Source organism: Micromys minutus, assembly GCF_963924665.1.
Source record: "Micromys minutus genome assembly, chromosome: 22".
NCBI classification, from domain to species: Eukaryota; Metazoa; Chordata; class Mammalia; order Rodentia; family Muridae; genus Micromys; species Micromys minutus.
This window is the reverse complement of record NC_137957.1, coordinates 45,082,358-45,103,586: the sequence shown is the minus strand read 5'-3', so window position 1 is coordinate 45,103,586 and position 21,229 is coordinate 45,082,358. Positions and strand designations below refer to the sequence as shown.

Here is a 21,229-nt window from a genome sequence, read left to right as displayed (position 1 = left end):
TTTTCCTCTCAGCAGTTACTTGCCTGTAACCCTTCAGCTAGGAGTGAGGACCCATGAGCCTTCCCCCATGCACACTGGGATGGCAGCTGATATTAGAATTGTTCTGGTCTTGTTGAGGCAGCCAGGTTGCTGAGACCTCAGGGTATAACTTCTCTGTCATGGCTAGAAGACAGTCTTGACAGCAGACACATTGGTCCCTTGGTTCTTGTAACCTTTTTACCTCCTCCTCTTCTTTGACAGTCCCTGAGTCCCAGTATTGGAGTTGTGTTGTAGCTGGATCAACTGGGGCTGGGTGTCTGTGGTCAGCTGTCCTCTGCTTTTGAACAGTGGTAGTTTTCTATATTGATCTCTGTTGCCAAATTATCTTCTTTTATTTATGTGCATGAGTGTGCCTGGTCAGGCAGACACCAAAGAGGGCATTGGATTCCATGCCCTCTGGAGTATAGAGTTGTGAGCTGCCCTGTGGTTGCTGGGAACTGAACCCTTGTCCTCTGGAAGAACAGCAGTGCCCTTAACCATTGAACCATCTCTTCATCCCAGGATAAAAGAATCTTCTTTGATGAGGGCTGAGGTCAACTTGTAGCCAGGAGGGGGCGTACTTTAGAGTACAGTTAGGAATGACACTGGTTGAGGAAAGTGCCTGCACTAGGCTCTTCTCTAAGATCTGTGACCTCGTCACTCATGTGATGTCTGTGGGCTTGTGGTAATGTGAGGGTGGAAAAGTAGAGGGCGTGGGAGGGTGATTGGAGAAACGGTGGGGTGGGGAAGTGACCTTGGCAAGGGACTGTCTCCATGTCTGCTGTTGCTGTTTTCCAGAAATCAACTCTCCACACCTTCACTAGTGCCTTCCTACCGTTAAGTAATTGTCATCACCCAATAACCCGAATGTTTGTATAGGCAGGAGCTTTGTGGAACGTAGCTCCCTCCGTCGGAAGAGGTCCGCAGGAATGGTACCAAGTGAATCGGGCCCAGCTCTCTCAGCCAGTGCTCTGCCATCTGCCAGCCTTGGTCTCTGCAGACCCTGAGCCTGTGTGCCTCTGCTACTTAGTGACCGTGGGGGCTTGATGTCTAAGGTTTCTTTTGGAGACCTTGTAGATTGTTAACTGACGTCTTTGTAATAGTTTACTGAAATTGCAACACTAATCTTTTGCCTGCCTCAGGAGCTCTAAATCGGAGGGGGATTCACTCCTTAATCATTGCTCTCTTGAGTGGAGCTCCAGATTGCTAGAGCTGCAAACACGATCGAATCGATAATTATTGTCGGCTTTAGTAGATAGGTCTATAAAAACAGCATGAATAATTGTTCTAAAGCACCGAGAAACTTAAGTATTTGCATTAACTGGGTACTTTGAGCCTAAAGCCCAGAGGGAGATTACACAGTAGAATATATTTTCTAAACTGAATAGACGGCATTTTGATGGTGACGCTTGACTTGGTGGTGCTCTGTTGCTGGGGAGACAGCTCTGGTTCATCCACAGTGAAATCTCCCACTAAATGACAACTTCATGTGTTTCTGTGGAACTGGATCTCGATCATGTGCTGTGTCTCCTTCATTCGCCCATGTGAGAAAAAGTTGGAAAGCTTTAAAATAGTGTATGTGTGAGCAAGAGCATACCATGTATATGTGTGTGTGAGCACACACATGCCTGGTGTGGGTGTGAGGTCAGGACAGTTTGCTGGAGTCGTTCCCTCCTCCCTCTGTGACTTCCAGGAATCAACCTCAGGTTGCCAGACTTGAACAGTGAGTGCCTTCACCACTCAGCCGGATTGCAGGCTGCAGATGTTTTCATAGCATTTGAAACTCTTCCATGAGTCGATGAAGAATAATTAAGGTCTAACTCAATGAAATATGTTTATAAATATATTTTGTACGTGTGTGTATTGCTAATGATTTTTCCATTGCTTTCTAAATTACATTAGAAAAAACTTGGCAAATTTGGATGGTATTTTTTTTAAAGTCCTGAGTAGTTGAGAAATAAAATTATGTGGTTTACGGAGCAGAAGACTATGTGGATTCTAATCTTATTTTGGAAAGTGTTCCTCCTTTACCAGAGAGCTATATATACATTTTGATAGTTGGAGGTACACTGTGAACACCCTGAACTTTTACTGCTGACAGGCACACTCAGGACTCAAACGTGAACGATTTGTTTGTGTTCTACTCTTTGGCCAGTAACTCTTTGGTTATGTTTGTTTTGTGCCATAGAATTATGTGCCAACACCTCCGAATGTTACCACTCTTTCTATTGGGCCTTAGTATAGCAAACCAGGTATGAGGATGGCAGTTGGTAATGTGGTGATACCGTCTTCCAGCAGATGGGTGACAGTAACACGTCACCTAAGAACCTGTTTTTCCATCTTGGCCAAACTGGATGTCTGTAGCAGGCCAGAGGTGGGTTGGGAATTGTTCTGAGCAGACTTCACACAGCACATTTATTACTAAAGGTGTGTTTCGTACTTTAAGACTTTTAAGTAAAGCAGACAACAGAGTGGAGCATAAAAGTCTCCTCTTCACAGGTGAACGTTGGGAAGATGGACTCACCCATCGAGAAGTGGAATCTAATCATTGGCAACTTGGCTTTAAAGCAGGTAAGCAGTGCACGCCGATTTACAGAGCTTGGATGCCAAGTTTGCCATTCAAGAATTCAAAATGACTTAGTAATAATAACTTAGTACCCACAGAAGTTAATGGAATCAATAAAGTGATACCCATGGCCTTTGAAAGTCAATTTCTATAAACCGATTAACTTCTTCCAAATGTAAAAAAAGTATGTAAGTACTGAAGGACATGAGAAAACTTTTAACTGTAATAGAGCTAGCCTTTGTATTGATATTTATGCAAATACTTAAGACTTTGTTGTTTAATTACTGTCTTAACTCCTGTTTTATTGCTATGAAGAGACATCATAACCAGCTCTTATAAAAGAAAGTGTTTAATTGGGGGCCTACTTATAGTTTAGAGTCTGATTATTATGGCTGGAAGCAAACAGGCATGGCGCTCGAGCCGTAGCTTTACATCCTGATCGGCAGCAGGCAGTGAGATACAGACAGACAGACAGACAGACAGACACAGAGACAGAGAGAGACAGACTCAGAGCCTGGGCCTGGTAAGGGATTTTGAAACTTCAGAGTCCTCTCCCAGTGACACACCTTCTCCAACAAGGCCCATCTCCCCTTCCTAATCCTTCCCAAACTGTTCCACTGTCTGGTGACTATGTGTTCAAATATATGAGCCTGCGGGTCAGGGGAGGAGCATTCTCACTTACACCACCACCCATGCTATTTCTCTGCTTTCATTTAGGACTCTACTTTTCTACTTTGACTATGGTTGTAGATACGATCTCATGTATCCCAGGCTGGCCTTCAACTTTTTATGTTGACCCTCTGATCTCCCACCGTCTCCTCAGTATGAGGACCACAGATGTTCACCACCAGTCCTGGTTTGTGTGGTGACTGGGATTAAGCCCATTGCTTTGTGTAGTCAGCCGAGCACTCTCCAGCTGACCCCCATCTCTCCACCCGTCTTTATGAGCTTTGAGGCAGACTTCTAGTGTTACTCAGGATGGCCTTACACTCAGACAGAATCCTCCTGCTTCAGCCTCTCAGGCCCTGCTTTTTGTGTTTGCTTGTTTGTATTTGTTTTAGTGTTAGGTTTTTGAAGTGATATCTTTGTTTCTGGGTCTGATCGCAAACTCCTGTTTTCAAATTAATCTTCCTGGGTCTACAGACACTAATACCAAGACTTCCTACTTTAATTTTTCTAAATTAGTATTAGAAATAAGAAACTAGCATTAATTTCTCCAAGAAATGAAATTAGAAATTCTAAATACATATTAGTTGCTTAATTAAGCTGAGCTCTTTTCTGCTAATGCGTTCACCTATTTGTTTATACTGATTTTTCTTTCTTGCTGTTATCATTGATATTAATAAATCCACTCAAATACCAATAACGTATTACTGAGCCAGGAATTATATATCATGTATGGTTTTTTTTTTTTTCTAATCTGAGTCTCTCTTCTGCCTCTTCATCTACTCTCTCCTAATTCCTACATCAGAAATGTCACCTGTCATGAGTAGTAACTCTGTAGTATGAGCACCAGGAATGTACACTGATTTTAGTGTTAGCTGAGCTAGGCCGCACGGTTGAGACTGTAGTTGTGGGAATATAATTGTGTGCATTGCATCTCAGGGATGAAAGGGTCGCTGGAAACAAAAGCCGAGCTCTATCCTCAGCTCAAATGTCACCAACTGTAGAGCCTTCGTTAGTTCACAGAACCCTTTTTGGCTTTTCAGCCACAGTATTTTCTTAGGAAACCCCAAGAACCTTTTAGCTTGACCTTGTAGAACTCTAAGCAAGGGTGGCGAAAACATTTACGAGCAGGGGTGTACATCCGTGAGCGAGTACTTGCCTAATGTGTAACATGTTCCCGTGACACCAGCAAAGCCAAGCTAACATAAGTCAACAGAGCACCGTAACAAATTAAAAAGCTGGGAATATATGGACTTAAGCACTTAAGCTGTGACTATGAACCCGTCCTGGGTGATCCATACAGGTCATTGTCACACGTCAGCCTCTGGCAGTCACTCCCTTGCCATCCTCTTTCCTGTAACTTGGTTAGGATGGTTGCCAGAGATGGCTAGGAATTTGCTGACCCTAGTTGCCAACATGTTTGGCTTACTTCCCCAAGGACACGTGATGAACAGAGCACAGCAGATGCCCTCGAGCGAGGCTGTGGTTGGAGCGGTTACCACTGAGAAAAGGAAGAAGAGAAGATGGGGGTTGAGGGCTGAACTAGGGGGAAGTTATCTTCTCCCTGAAGCGCACCAGCAACACTTGTGAGGAGAAGATGAATATAAAGTACTTCAGGACAGGCTTGGAGGGGCTGGAGAGACGGCGCAGCAGTGAGAGTACTTGCTGCTCCCTGAGAGTACCGGAGTTCGGTTCTCAGCCCCCTCTACGGGCGGTACATCTATGTGAGTTTGAGTTCCGCTGTCTACATGGAGAGTCCCAGAGCATCCAGGACTACATAGTGAAACTCTGTCTCAACAACAAAACAAAGAAGTGACCCCCTCATTCTATGCCTGTTGACATAGATCAAGGGCATATGTCACTTATCTTAAGTGACCATTGTCACTTAAGTGGTAATCAAACTAAAATCCAGGAGCCTCTTCAGAATGCAAGCACTTCAGTTCCCGTGCACAGCGCCACCGATGATTTTATGTGTAGTGATTAATTAATGACCATTTAATGTTTTAAGAGTTACCAATCTGGATTTTACAACCCCGGCTTTTAGGTTCAGGCCACAGTGGTTGGTTTTTTAGCAGCTGTGGCAGCGATCATCCTGGGCTGGATTCCAGAAGGAAAGTATTATGTCAGCCATTCCATACTCCTGTGCTCCAGCAGCGTGGCAACTGCCTTCATTGCATCTCTACTGCAGGGTAAGTGGGTGTGCAAAGGTCGGCTTGGCAGCTTTTGGCGTTTCAATAAAAGGATTGATTTCCCAGGATGGCGACCTTGAAAATATTAGCTCATGATAAAAATGGCAGAGAATTTTCACATGAACTTTAAAGAGCCTTAGTTCAGATCCGTTTCTCTTTATCATCTGTCTTCCATCCATCCATCCATCTGGTTTTTAAAGACAGTTTCTTTCTGTGTAACCCTGACAGTCCTGGAACTAGCTCTGCAGACCAGGCTGGCCTCAAACCCACAGAGGTCTGTCAGCTTCTGCTTCCCGAGTGCTGGGATTAGAGGCGTGCACAACCACCTGCTCATTTTGTTTGTTTCATTATTTGTAGACATAGTGGAGAACGGGCTTTTGAGGTTGCCCACTTGGCCATAGGTAGTTGCTATGTCTCAGTTTCAGTAAGAACACTACAGTTACCGAGCCACGTTTGCCAAATTTAAGAGTTAGGAAATGCTTTCCTGGAAATTGCACTGGGGACTTTCTGACTTGTCACAAGCATGCCAGGAATTCTTAGTTTCAAAAGCAATCTCTCATTTAAATTTTTGGTTGATGGGACTCCCTGTACTGCTGGAGGACCTGACTTCAGTTCCCAGAACCTACAAGCAGCTCACAATTGCCTGTGACATCCCAGACTGAAGGATGAATCCAACACCAAGAGGGCATATGCTCTCACATGTGTATTTATCACACACACACACACACACACACACACACACACACACCAAACTAAAAATCCCCAAACTTTGTTTCTATGATAATATAAATGTAACCTTCTGCTGATGCCTAAGGTAGCATATTTTTGGCTATATGTTTGAAAAACAGAAGTTAAAAAAATTAACTGATCTGGGTAGTGGTGGCACATGCCTTCGATCCTACCAGAGAGGGAGGTGGATCTCTTGAGTTCAAGGCCAGCCGAAACTACAAATGCAGTTCCAGAATAGCCAGGGTTACCCAGAGAAACCCTGTCTCAAACACCAAACCCCCAAGTAATATTAACTGCATTAGAATTTACAGTATTTTCTTCTTTGTATTTATTGATGTGAGCACCATATTGGGCACCTTGTATGTAACAGAATATAGTCACTGAAGCTTAGTTTTTACTACATTTTTTGTAACACATTGCTGTAAATATAAAAAGTGATAACCTTTTATCCCGAGCTAGTGCCAGCTCCTGTAGGGCCACATGTCACTGCGAGGTGTCTGTATCTTAGCAGCTCCCCACTGCCTCTTAAGTACTGACAGACCCAAGTGCAGTCCACTCCGCCTGCCCCGGCTGCTTCTGTCCCGGGTGGCCCGAGACCGCCCCAGCGTGTTGTTTTTACTCACTTCCCCTTGGCACGTTGCTGCCAGGCCTTGCACACTCACACTTCCCAACTCCACGGCAGGCTTTGTGCGTCCCGCCACTACACCCCGTTTAAACTCAATTAAGTCGCCACATCAAAGAACACATCAAAATACTCTGATCCAAATGGTATAATTTTCCCACCTAGATAAGTCAACTGATCCTGTACAATTCCATCCTTTATAAAATATTCATATCAACCTTATTCAAATACAGATGTGCCAAGAGAAGCATCAAAGTCGGCTTCCATATTGCCTCCTCTCGAATGTCCTATTTCTCCTACTCCTTCCTCCTTACTAGACTCTTTCCCTCCCCACCTTCTCACCCAGTGACAGACTCTACCTGCCTTGTTGTATAATGACATCATCCTCTAGTGACAGGATCTCTCTATGTAGCCCTGGTTGTCCTGGAACTCTCTATGTAGACTAGGTTGGCCTCAAACTCACAAAAATGCCCCTGCCTCCGCCTCCCAGTTGTTTGTGATCAAAGGCATGACCCATCACACCTGGGTAGATCTTGCTGTACTAAAGTAATAATGATAATAAACCTCTTTCTGACTTTCTTTTAGAAAGTGACACTTAGAACATTTCAGTACATCATGTGTGAAATATCTACAATTTTCAAAGCTCAGATTTTTAAGAGGATTTTTTTATGCTCCTTGCTTTATGTGGCTTTGCTCACTTTATACGGTCGCTTGGTACACAGGTACTGTAAAGTACACTTCATAGGGGGCAGCGTCGCCTCCTTCAGCAGCACAGTCAGATTACAGCTCGGGTTCCCGGCTCCCAGCTGTCCACTGGCTGTGTGTGCAGTTGCCAGGAGGGCGTGGCCAGAGAAGAGCCTCCAGGTAGTGCTGACCTGGGGTAAGGCTTCTGTAGGATAGCACCTCACAAGGCTATGGAAACATTTCCTTTCCCTCTTCAAATGCACTATGAAGAGAGCAGCCCCGGTGAATAAGATGTGAGCATCGCTTGGTGCAAGGCACAAATTCTGCAGCTTGCACGTTTGGCTTTGTGAGCTACAGTGGTGTGTACTGGCCCAGAATCACAAACTGTGTGGCCTTTGGCAAGAGTTTAAACCCCATTCCCTAGAACCTCAGCTTATCACCCGCAAAGCCGGCATGCCGGAACACATTTGCTGCCACAGGTCCTCCAAAGGTGTGGTGAGGCGCTGTTTATTTCTTCTCGAGAAAATAAAGACCGCTGTAAGCGCTCAGTCACATTTTGTCCGTTGCTGGCTTAGAAACAGGAACTTGAGCCAGTGAGTATCTTGTAAACTGGATTGTACTTGGCACCTTCAATTCCATCACTGAGAGGCAGAGGTCTTTGTGAGTTCAAGGCCAACCTGGTCCACATTGCAAGTCCCAGGACCTGGCAGAGGCCACACAGTGAGATCCTGTCTCAAAAAGAAAAGAAGTGTCTTCTAAACTTCTTATTTATGTTGGTTTTTGTTATAGGGTCTTGTCAGATGTCCTCAGCTAGCCTGGAGTTAGCCACTGGGTTCTGCCTTTCCCTCCCAAATTCTTGGATTAAAGACATATAGCAGCACCCCCGTCTTCTTTTTTGAATTTTTTAAAGATTTAATTATTTTTATTTTATGTGTATTAATGTTTTGCCTACATGTATGTATGTGCAATATGCCCATACCTGGTGCCCTTGGAAACTAAAAGAAAGTGTAACCCTAGAAACTAGAGTTACATATGGTTGCAATTCACCATGTAGGTGCTGGAAACCCAACTCAGGTTTCCTGTAAAAACAACCAGTGCACTTAATGACTGAACCGTCTCTAGCCTAATTACTTTGTTAAAAAAAAAAAAAAAAAAAAAAAAAAAAAAAAATTCTTGCTATTCCCTCCCCCCCCCCCTTTTTTTTTTAAAGATTTATGTATGTGACACTGTTGCTGTCTTTAGACACACTAGAAGAAGGCACCAGACCCTTTTACAGATGGTTGTGAGCCACCATGTGGTTGCTGGGAATTGAACTTAGGTCTTCTGGAAGAGCAGTCAGTGCTCTTGACCACTGAGCTATTTCTCCAACTCCTGCCATTTCCCTGTCTTTTCTTTCTCTCTTTGAGTTTTTATTTTGTTTGCTGTATATGAGTCTATATTTTGCTTGTATGTATGTCTGTGCACCAGAGTGTCGGGTGGGTACGGAGAATTGAACTTAGGTCCCCTGCAAGAACAAGTACTCTTAACCACTGAACAAATTATCTCCCAAGAGTATCTTGTATCCTCTGTTCTGAACTCTGGAGTTCAAATTGTAATTATGTTGTAATTATGTCCTGCTTCCTTATACTTCGCTTTGGAAAATAAAAAGAAGCATTTTTAGTTACCATATATGGCTTTTTTTGGTATGCACAGAAATAGGACTCCTCTCTCTTTAACATTTTCATACTGCAAGGGTTAAAATTTAAATCTTTGGTTTCATATATATAAATATCAATATATATATTACATTTAAAGCATATATTCCATTAAATTAGAAATTTTAGCTTTATAGTCAATGCAACACTGAACTAATATGTTGTGTGATCTCTTATATTTGTAGCAGGGCATTTTGCCAAAGTGTTTACAATAGAATGTTTTGTTTGCTCAGTCACTTTATTTGAGCATTTTAACTGAAGCCAGTGTGCTGTTTATCCGTGCTGTGTATTTCAGTATTTGGGGAATGGATTTTCCAAGTCGGCATCAAAGGTAACTAGTGTTCTTTCTCCTAGGAATAATAATGGTTGGAGTTATCGTTGGCTCCAAGAAGACAGGCATAAACCCTGACAACGTGGCCACACCCATTGCTGCCAGTTTTGGTGATCTGATAACTCTCGCCATATTAGCTTGGATAAGTCAGGGTTTGTACTCCTGTCTTGGTAAGTTAATGTGAAACTAAACATGGCATTATTCAGAGTCTGTAAGAGAAATGTAAAATGTCACCATGGTGACCTTCATCTGTTAGAACTAGGAACAAAACTGACTACAACTCTGTAGCCTGCGTGTTTATTATGTGCTGTGGTTCTCATGTATGTTTTTTCCCTTATTGAGTTCAGAACTCTGAGGTAATGTTTATCTTCTGCAATCTTTTTCCTTTGTAACATCAGTTGAGAAAATAGAGGATCATAGGAGTTATATATGCTACTCAGCTTTCTTTATTACTGGCATTGTAGTTGAACACAAGCCTGTCAGACTCCATCATTTCTGTCCTTTTTTCTAGTTGGGTAGCCACTTAGGAGTTATCCTCTACTGTTTTGAACGTGTGCACATGTATATGTGTATGTATGTGTTTGTGTGTGTGTGTGTGTGTGTGCGATTGTGTGTTTTAATTTGTTAATGGTTATTTTTTTTTTACCGGAGAAGAGAGGTTGTCTAGGAAGGCATGGTGGCACACACTCACTTGGATAGCTGATAGAATTGTGAATTTGGGACCAGCATGTGAGACCCTGTCATCAAAAGGAAGCTGTAAGATCCTAAACAGGGTGTTCAGTGCCCCTTTGACTAACTCTGAAGCTAGAGAAGTTTCTCCTGCTCTGAGGGGGGGCCTAAGAGAAAAGGAAGGATGAAGGGTTTCTCCTGGCTCTATTAAGAGGATAGACTTGCCTGCCACAGATTAACTGGACAAGACACTACAAGTCTGTAATCCCAGCACCCACACGGCAGCCCACAAACAAGTCCAGTCACAGATGATCTGGTGGTCTCTCGGCCTTTTCTGGTTTCCTCATGTATCAGGCATGTGCATGGTATGCAGACATACCTGCAGATAAAACAACTGCACAGATTAAATAAATAAATGCAATGATCATAATTGATAGGTTATTTCTCTGCCAGTGAAAAGAGCCAATTCAAGCTAAATTAGATTATATTAAATGCAGATTTATTGGGAAGCTGCTCTCAGGAGAATTCCCTGGCCTCAAGGACCATGTCACCATGGTTGGAGGTGGGGAGCAGAGAGAAAGGGCACCGTGAAGAGGGAGGAGGAGGAAGAGGAAGAACTGAAGGAGAAGAAAGAGGGGGAAGGGAGGGGAGAACCCACAATGTCTGGATTCTATTGGGAGGAGCCTCTGGGGGAAGGGAAGCCCAGCCCCTGGGCTGGAAAATTCAGGGTTGGGGACTGTTAGGGATGAGAATCTGCTGGTAAAACCTGGAGGCCAGGTCTGCTTTGATATGTAAAATATGCACCTCAGTCCGTTGTCCCAGAGTCCAGAACTAAACTGTGATGTGTTGTTGTTGAAAGCTTTCAGTACATTCAGTGCTATGTGGTGCCACATTGAGACTGGGTCTCCGTCGGGTCTCACCATTGGTCCGAGGCTGTCCCTCAAGCTTTCTGAGTCCCGGGATGGCGGGTATGAGCCAGAACATCCGACACCACTTTATTTTTCAGAGTTGAGGATTGAACCCAAGACCTTGTGCGTTGATGCAGTGATGCTTAGCTTGAGTCCATAATCTTAGACAATAATATTATTAAACGTTGTTTAGGATACTACAAGCCTTTATTTACCTTCTGAAGGTTGGCTTAACATCATTCAGTTTGCAGTGTTCCGGATCCTTTTCATTTCATCTTCGTAATTGATGCCCCCAAGAGATTTCCTTTTTAAATGGTCTACTGGTTAATTTTACAATTAATTTTAACAGTTTACAGGTGTTCATTTGTGTTTGGGTTGCCAGAGCGATTGCATCCTGAGCACTAGGGGGCCTCAGAAGCTCAGCATTTCCATTCTGAACACACAGATTAGAAGCAGGCACATTTAGTTTTTAAGATTCCCACTCATCTTGCTGAGAAGCCTGGTCCTCGGAAGCAAAGTTGAATTTCTGAACTGCTCTGGGCACACTGAGCAGTGTGCAGAGAGGAAAGGAGGCTCTTTTGGAAGCTGTAAGGTTTGGCTATAAGAGGCTGCCAACCACACTGCTCGGAGAACTGGACACAGGAAAGTTTGACAGGATCAGTTCCCAAAGAGGATGCAGGAGTTGTAAATCTGTATGTACCGATGTCAGTGCTACGTTATTAACAGGTTGGAAGGGAAAAGGAGAAACAGTACAAGAACAGTGGGGTTCCAGCACCTCCCTTGCCACAGTGGGTAGGTTGGTCAACTGGATAGAAGCCCAGTGAAGAAACACTGGCCTTGACCTGCATTCTGGTCCACAGGAGCCCGACAGTCTACGAAGTGTTCCAGTCAGCAGCTTCATGACATGTTTTCTTCTTATGGGCATAGAACACTTTCTCAAATAGACTTCATATCAAGCCACGAGGCAAGCGCTCACACATTCGGGAAGCAGACATCATGTCCTGCCTCGCATCCCTGTGATGGCGTGGGACTGGGAAGTGGATTGTAGATAATTATATGCAAACTCAACAGTATGCCTCCAGCAAGTGGTCGGTCAGAGAACTCAGAATGGAAACTACACATCCTAAGTCAGATGAACCTGGAGACAGGGTCCATAACCCACTGGATGGAGTACAGGCAGGTCCTGGGAGGACACTCATAGCTACAAACACCTGTGTTGACAAAGATGGCGGGCAGCTGGGTACCACACAGCAGGGAGCCGGCAAAGCCAACTGTGCCCGGAGTCAAGAGGAGGCATGAAGGGAGGAACCAAGTTTGAAAGCTGCAGAACAAATCAAGAAATGATGGCTTGGTTTTTCTTAAAGGGAAGGAAATTGGCAAGATCATAGCTAGACTAAGAAGAGAAAAGACTCTAAGTAGGAACAGAAAAGAAAGCGTAGGCATCGTAATGGGTGCTGCAGAGTATGTGGGGGAGGTCACGGGGTGTTATGAAGGATTACGTGCCAAGACCCCAGCCTCTGGGAACAGGTACATCTCTGTAAACATGTACCTACTGTGACCTGACTAGACACACAGCAGGTACACCGGAGAAGTAATTAAAGAGAAAAGAGGATTACCGCGAGTGTGAAGCCAGAGTGAGACAGGTCTCAACAACGCAGATAAAGTGCACACATAAATACATGGTAAACAATGGAAACCCCAGACAACAAAGGCTTCTGTGAATCGTTCCAAGAGAACGCGCCCCAGTGTGTTTTATCAGGTCGCTGAGGAAGCATCTGCCAGAACCAGCACCGGGAAGAGTGGACAAGGGCTCAGTGAAACAAGAGCAAGCCGAGTTAGAACTGCATCTGCAGGACCATCGCCGTGTGACTGTCCCGGGGAAGAGCACCTGCTCCTTCCGTGTCCGCTCAGCCTCATCCCGTACACTGTACAAAGTACAGTGTTCCTTTTGAATATGATTTAGTTCATATGACTGGAATTTATCCGAGTGCCCCCCCTAAGGATTGTGGCACGGTAACTGTCCAGTAATATGATTGGTTGTAGCAAAGCCCCCTTTGCAGGAGGACAAGAGGTGTGAGGAGTTGTGCAGGACGTCCTGCCTCAGTAAAGAGCTCCAGAGAGTAGCATCACTCCTGATAAGTAGAAATGGCAGGAACCGGATTCCAGGTGCGGATCAGGAGGAGAGAGAAGAGGGGCTGCCGAAGGTGAGCCCTGGTTCATATGAATAAAGTGTGCTTTGGTGTGTGGCTGGGAAGTGCAAAGGCAGTGATTCATTCACAGGGTACTGTTCCACGCACAGTGACCGTGGCAGCCATTAGACTCTATCACCCGGCCAGCAACCGGAATAGCACCGCGGTTGCTGCTGTTTCCATTTTCTTGTGTCTGGATTTCCTTCCATCACAGAGTTGGAGCTGATCGAGGGAACGTTTTCACAAGCATTTATGCTTTGGCCTCAGGGGAGAGAAAGCATGGAGGACAAGGTTGTTATCTACCCAAGACGTGGGCGTGGGCTGCTCCGGAGGGTTGTGCTCCGGTGTCTTTAGCAGTGACCTCATGTAGGAGTTTGACTTGTGGAGTTTAAAGGATTTCTGAGGCACCCCATGTCCTTTTAGTAAATGGGACCAGAAGGTGAGGTAGGTTCCTGAGGTGCATGGGACAGGAGTACAGACCGATAAGGTAAAGTCACAGGCTGTGAGGGTGTAGGACAATCATCCACACTGCAGCAGGCACCAAGGGGGTGGATGGGGACGTTCTGACTGGAGGACATTGATGATGGCGTGTGTGAGATTCTCCGTCTACATCCGGGAAAGGAGTGGGGTTCAAGTCACAGGTCATAACAGACACTTTGGCCTCAGCACAGGGTCACCGCCATTTCATCATTGCCATTTGCTGCATCCCTGGAAAACGGAAATGTTGTCTCTGAGCAGTCGCTCTTCACAGCGAAGGACTTATTCTGACTCTGAGCTGGGAAAACCTCAACCAATAATATTTTGCATTGCTATACCTTCTGGGCTTAAGAGTAAGACCTTTTGGGCTGTTTAAAAAAAAAAAAGTACCAGAATATCAAATAGCCTGGTAGAATATGACAGAGCCACCCTCGGAGAGGATTCAGTGATGAAATGGGTGCAGTAGAGACAGTTGGAGTGACTGACTACGCATTAAACAACTAGGAATGCAAGAGAAAGACAAACCACACCGCACATCAAAGCATAGACCCGGCTCTGGCTGGCGACACGTCACTAAGTGGGATGTGCCTTTGTAAGTGGGAGGTTGTGTTTCTCTCATCTGAACAGAATTTTACACCTTCCAGCAGTTCCCTGGTCTAAACAGCTTTGCTGTCAGGATGTTCTTGGGGCTGAAAGACTCGGGAAAACGTTTTATTCCCGAGGATAAGACTGTGATAACATTTTTAGTTCTGGGAAGAGCAGACATCCATCTACTCTAAGCAAGCACCAGATCATCCGAATAAGGTCTAACTGTCGTTCTGGGCGTGGTAGTGCATATTTTTTAACTCCAGAACTAGGGAAGCAGAGGCAGGTGGAGCTCTGAGTTCAAGGCCAGCCTGGTCTACAGTGAATTCTGGGCCAGCCTGGAAAGACCCAGGAAGACCTGTCTTCAAAACAGAACAAAACAAAAGCCAAAGATTTAATTTTTGGTTTCTCACAGGGTGCGCATCTCTTTTTGATAGTGGGTTATGTCAGGGTGGCGGTATGGCTTTGTCTCCTGGGTTACTCTAGATGCAGAGCAGGCAGGCTGCTACCATTTGGGTGTGTGGACTTTATAGTCCTGTTTGCCAGAAGGCACAGATGAGAAGAACAGTTGGTGTCCTTGTTCCTGGGGGAGCTGAGACAGGAGGCCCTTCAACAGTGTCCTGCTGATGTGCTGGGGACAACAGGACCTATGTGCTCTTTGAGTGCATGTTATTTTCAGTCACCGTGTCCTTGATGGGCGGCCCATTTATCTCTTGCTTCTGTGTAAGATGCACTTAGGTTGAATTCTGGGACATAATTATCAGTCATTTTTGTATGGTTCCTACCAGCTGTCTTATAGTTGCTGATGTAGCTTTTACACACCTTGGCCACCCATGTGGTCTATATGCTCTATGGCCTATAAGCTATATGGTCTATATGCTGTATGGTATATACGCCAGGTACAAAAGTAAACGGAGGGTTGGGAAATACCCCTTATTTTAGGTAAGGACTTTTAGTGCCACGCTTTATTATTTAGCTTCACACAGACTGATTTTCAAGGCTGCAGTTGACAGTAACAGATCTCTTCTCTTTTAGTCACTGGTGGTTACTACAGAAGTTTATTTGAAACGGGGTTGGTTGAGACAGAAAATAAAATCTTCGTATCGAAAGAGAGGGAACACTTACTGTCTTTAAAAAATTACCAGCTTTTCTCTTTTTAGGCAAGATCTGAGAAGCAAAGTCAGATTAATTTTTATTGTTCCGGTTACCTCCGGATGGTGGCCAGCTAAAGCTCTGTGACAGCCATTGGCTTCAGATGTCTCAGTCTCTGGAGAATAATGAGGCGCCCCCTGGCTGCCATGTGTGTGTGTGTGTGTGTGTGTGTGTGTGTGTGTGTGTGTGTGTGTGTGTGTGTGTGCGCGCGCGCGCGCATGCACGCACGTGTGTGTGTCAGGGACTTGACTGGATGTTGACTAATGCTGGCATGAAGGGTCCACACTTACCTTGACTGTCACTGTGCTCTGGTGATTTATTTAAAGCCATGTGCCACCTGTGAGTGATTTTTAGAACATAAGTTCTCAGGAAAGTTGTCACGGTTGTGACCGGGCATTTGGAGAAAAGTGTACAGTGTGTGTTCCTGGGTTGGTCACACAGAAGCGGTGGTGTGTAAAATGTGTCACTCCATAGTTAGAAGACTTTAGATGACGGTGAATGCTGTTCAAGAAATGACACAGGAGTGGCCGGAAGCGCTGCCGATGTTGTGCTGTTTGGGAGCTGGGACCACACAAGGGTGACTGTGTATGGCAGTTCAGCGGAATCAGTAACTTGCACAACCTCGGCTTGGTGAGCCTCTACTCTCCTGCACTTTATTTCAGCACAGGATAAAAGCTGCACGTGAGCTCTGCTGGGTCTTTTCTTAGGTTTAGAGGTTAGACGTCCAACAGGACTCAGGTAGCACAGATACCAAGGTGTTGACAGTGCCGGCCGCCTCCAGAAGCGCAGGGAGGGTCTCCTCCCGGCCCTTCCTGCCTGGCAGCGGCTGGTTCTCATTGTTTGCAGAGCCTCCTGTCCACACCTCCCTTCCCTCGGTAGCTACGCCTTGCCCTGGCTCCCCCTTACAAGAATGCCAGTGATCACACACTCAGGTCACCCACACAGCCTTCTCGTGACGAAACCTTGACTTTATCATATCTGGTAACATTAACCGTTTCCAGGGATCTCCGTGGGTCAGTCTGCAGCTTACCACAATGCTCACCAAGTATGGATGTTTTAATACAAAACACTCTTCTAACCAGGATCTACTAAACATGTCTCATTTAGAAAGGGGGCATTATCTTACCATTTAATGTGATGCAGATGTTTGTGTTCAGCTTTTAATTGACCATTTTCTTTTGCTAATTGTGCCATTAATGGTTTTCTAAAAGTAATTCTTTAATTTTATGACATCAATTAAACGTCAGAATGAAATAGAACACAGTCATCAGGAAGTTTTGGTTTCTTGATGAGTTTTCCACTTTTTCCATGCTGCAGAAACTTACTTGGTGATACCTGTGTACTCTCAGAAGAGCCACAAACATGAAAAGGTCCTTAAAAGCTTACACACCCTCAGCTTCACCCAGCATGGGCACTCACCCCGTATTTCTCCGTTTCTGCTTGCCTCCTTTTACTACCAAAGCCCTTCAGAGCCAGGGAGCACCTGCTGTGCAGCTCTCTTCTTGTGTGGACAGCTCAGTGGAGGTCACCCGAGATCAGCCTTCACCATGTTCCAATTCCAGGACGGTTCACTACCCAGAGAAGCCTGATGTGTGTGCACACGGTCTGTGTGGCTGTCTATGTGACTGTGGAAAGGTGTGTGTGTGTGTTTGTGTGTGTGTGTGTGTGTGTGTGTGTGTGTGTGTGTGCGCGCGTGTGTATGTGTTTATCTGTTTGTATGCAGTGCTCATGTGGAAGTCAATGGACAGCTTTTGGGAACCCATTTTCTCCCACTAGGTTGATTCAGGGGATCAAATCCCAGTGTGAGGCTTGCCCGGAAGTTTTTCACTCTGAGCCTTCTTGAGAACCCTGCCTTACTGTTTGCTGTTGTCTTGTGCTGTCCCTTTTGCGGCCTAGGCTGGCCTTGAACTTGTGATTGTGTGTGTACCACTTGACCAAGCAAGTCACCTTATTTATACATTTCAATTGCTAGACTTGTAAAACTTACTTTAGGTACTTGAGGAAAATAAATTGTGAGAGAAGCGAGCTAAAGTAAAATATCTCAGAGGTCTTCTTGCAGTCGAATATTCCAAGCTTAAACTTTGGCCGGCTGCTGGGCACCATGGGCACCGTGCTGGGCAGTGTCCAGTTCTGTCTGTTACCCAGTGTTGACTTCATTCCTGTGGGCCGTTGATTGTGGCATAGCATGAGCTTTGTGAGGCCTGGTTCAAGGTTATGCTGGGGACGTCTAGACTCAACCTGTCCCCACCAGTGCATTCCTCCTCCTTGGACGGACCTTTCTCGGGTCTCTGCTACTGCTCTGGGTTCCAAGGGTCCTCTCCTCTTCATGTCGGGGAATTCTTGTTTAATGATTCCACTGTCTACAGGCTGTGGAGCGTCGTTGGGCTCTTGCCCTTTTCTGTCTGTGTGGAGTTCACACTGTGTACACGTCCTTGCCATTCGTTTCCTCTCCTGCTCTGTAGTGCTGCCCAGCCTCACTCTGTGAGCCTTCAGTAAGAATTAGAGCAACTTGAGGGCTTGTTTCTTCCCTTGTCTCCGGTCTTGCAGTGTCTTCTGTCTGGTGCTAGAAGATAGTATACACCACACACACACACACACACACACACACACAGTATTTCTGAGAGCTCATGTAAAAGTTTGTTTAGAAATGGCATGGATACAGTTGGACAGTGTAATCCCAGTACTCAGGAAGCAGGGACAGGGGGATTGCTCTGAGTTCGAGGACAGCCAGGGCTACACAGAGAAACACTGTCTCAAAAACAAACAAACAAACAAACAAAATAGAAGGGGAAGAAATGGTATCTCGAATCTTTTCCGTGAAGTGTTGTGTATCCGAGCCCACTCTCAGAAGGTGAAAATAGAGTTGGGGTGAATGACCCAGGCGTGTGCAGAGAGAAGCCCAGCAAGGTCTCTGCCACGTCAGGGTGGCCGCTCTCCTCTTGTCCATTGTGATGGCCTTTGTTTGCTATTGTGTAGAGTGCACTCTTATCCCATATTTGTGGAGTTAATGTGTTTTTCTTTCAGTTACATTATTTGATATTTTTTAAAGAACATCTTGCTGTGAAGCACAGGCTAGCCTAGAATATGCTGTATTGCAGGCTAGTCTTAAACTTGTGGTTCTCCAGCTCCATCTTCCTGAGGGCTGGGCTAGGGGGATGGGCCACTGTACCTTGCACCGAGTTTTATTTATAGATCTAAAATTTAAGTATGTAGAAAATGTAAGACATTTACTGTGTTTGATAATAAATCTGGTAAAGTGGTTTTTTACTGTTTAGATTTACTATTGGAAAGGCGGGGTTGACATGCTTCTCTTTCTTTCCCCCTAGAGACATATTATTACATTTCTCCGTTAGTGTGTGCCTTTTTCTTGGCTCTGACTCCTATCTGGATTATCATAGCTGCCAAACACCCAGCTACCAGGACAGTGCTCCACTCAGGCTGGGAACCTGTCATAACAGCCATGGTCATAAGCAGGTGAGCGTTGGGTGGAGGAGGGGAGGGGTGGGGGAGGGGAGAGCAGTCATGTCTGTGTAGGTATGTACTTACTAAACAAGTGTCTTGGATTGGAAATAAGGCATCAGTTAGATGAAGCCTAATACAGTTGCAAGACGGAGCATTAGTCTTCCCAAATGATGTGTTTCTGTTTCTATGGAAACATGTTCAGTCCACACTTGATGAAAACAGTAGTCTGGGAAAGAGAGCATGTCCTGTTTAAGTGTGGTGAGCTAAGAGTCTTAGGTGGGATTTGGATTTGGTTCATACAAAAGTCAAAATCCAGCATGGAAGGAGAGAAAGACTGACTGCTGTGCCTCTGTCCTCAAGACCAGGACACAGAGTGTAGGGGACAGAGAGCAGCAACACAGTGTAGGGGACAGAGAACAGCCACACAGTGTAGGGGACAGAGAGCAGCCACACAGTGTAGGGGACAGAGAGCAGCCACACAGTGTAGGGGACAGAGAGCAGCCACACAGTGTAGGGGACAGAGAGCAGCCACACAGTGTAGGGGACAGAGAGCAGCCACACAGTGTAGGGGACAGAGAGCAGCAGACGAAGCATCTCTAAGAATTAAAAACAAAACTGTGGAATAGATCAACGATTACTTCATGGGTTTGATGTATCAGGAAGGCTTCACCATGATTGACAGGCTACAGAGAGAAGCCTTGTGGGAGCTGAGAGGAGAATTCTCATCTGCCATAGGAAGAAGTCACTAGATAGAGGTCTACCACTAACATTAAGAAATAGCATTTCTGCATGTACTTAGAAACATAGAAGCTACAGTAGAAACTAATTCCTAGTGCACAGAAAGTCTGGGAGTGGGACTACTGTCTGATGACATCAGAGGTTTTGCTCCTTTGACCATTGAATCCATCCTGGGGCAGCATCCGGCTCTTTTTTTTTTTTTTTTTTTTTGTAAATAGATGACATTTTTTGGGGGGGGGGACATTTGGGCAATAGGTTCCTATGGCACTGTATTATAGTAAATAAACCACAGACTGAAGATAACCAGCTCATAAAACCTTTAGAATCCTAACCAAGCCTCCAAGTTCTATCTACACACTGAAAGTGAATGGCTTGCTACTGTGTTACATCAAAACAACCTTCTTGCTTGCCAGACTTCTCAAGTCAGCTCTCGGTGGTAATACCATTATAGTCAGTCTAGTTTTAGCACAATAGAAGCTGCTCTTTCATGCCTAGTTAGTTCAAAAATGAAAATGCAGTTAGAGTTTGAGTTGAACAGTAATAGATGACAGTATGACCTGAGCCCCAGGAGGCTGAGATGGGGGGTCTCTAAGAGGTTGAGGCTAACCTGGTCTACTAGCAAGCTCTAGGCCAGCCAATGCTATATAGTGAGAGCCTGTCTTAAACAAAACAAAAAACCAAAACAAAACACTATGCAGAAAGCTATGAAAGGACCATTAGTCCTGCTGTTTTAAACCCCAGAAATAGTTAAGGGTGCCTTATAGGTCCTTTTAGATAGTTTAGTGTCATTAACATATGTATAATCTGAAATTTGTGACACATATCTGCACTTGGGAGGCTGAGGCAGGAGGATTGCTGTAAGTCCAGGGCCATATTAGGCTATATAACAAGACCCTGTTCCCCAAAGGGGTAGGGGAAAGGAAAGAAATAAACCCACACACATAACTGATGGTTACAGCATTTTTTATTTATTTATTGGGAGTGTATTATCAGAGTGTATGCTTCTGTGAGCCCAGGAATGCACCTGCGGAGGTCAGAGGTCAACACCAAGCGCCCAGATCTCTTCTGTTGTACCTTATCCCCTTTTCTTCTTAGTTTTTAAGACAGGCTGTCCCTGAGCCTGGAGATCACTGATGGGCTAGGGAGCCGCGGAGATCACTGATGGGCTAGGGAGCCGCGGAGGTCACTGATTGGCTAGGGAGCCTCGGAGGTCACTGATTGGCTAGGGAGCCGCGGAGGTCCTTCAGTGTCTGCCTCCTGCCATCTCAGGTCCCCTTCTCACACGTGGATTTTTATGTGGGTGCTGGCTTCTAAACTCAAGGCTTTGTGTTTGTGTAGTCAGTTCGTCACCCGCAGAATGCTCCTCCTGCACCATGGCCGTGCTTGATTCCCAACTTTTCTCTTAACATCGCTTTCTACTTTGAATATTCCTTTATTTGGAGGGAGGGGGTGTGTGTTTGGTTTTTACACTGCACAAACATTGAACCGTACAAAATGGAGGTTTCTGAATCTCAAAACCAGCTGAAATCATTTTTCATTTCTCTTCCCTA

At 45.1% G+C, this 21,229-nt stretch overlaps 1 protein-coding gene across 1 annotated transcript in view; it reads left to right on the top strand.

Moving 5' to 3' along the window:
• The window catches only part of SLC41A2 (solute carrier family 41 member 2), a gene marked incomplete at its 3' end in the record, with an annotated part of 69,195 nt that overhangs the window by 7,901 nt on the left and 40,065 nt on the right, over positions 1-21,229 (top strand). The window contains exons 3-6 of the mRNA XM_080935757.1: positions 2,518-2,589; positions 5,295-5,439; positions 9,523-9,669; positions 18,806-18,953. Of these exons, the coding sequence (XP_080791883.1) occupies positions 2,518-2,589; positions 5,295-5,439; positions 9,523-9,669; positions 18,806-18,953 (512 nt within the window). The remainder of the gene's footprint in view (positions 1-2,517; positions 2,590-5,294; positions 5,440-9,522; positions 9,670-18,805; positions 18,954-21,229) is intronic.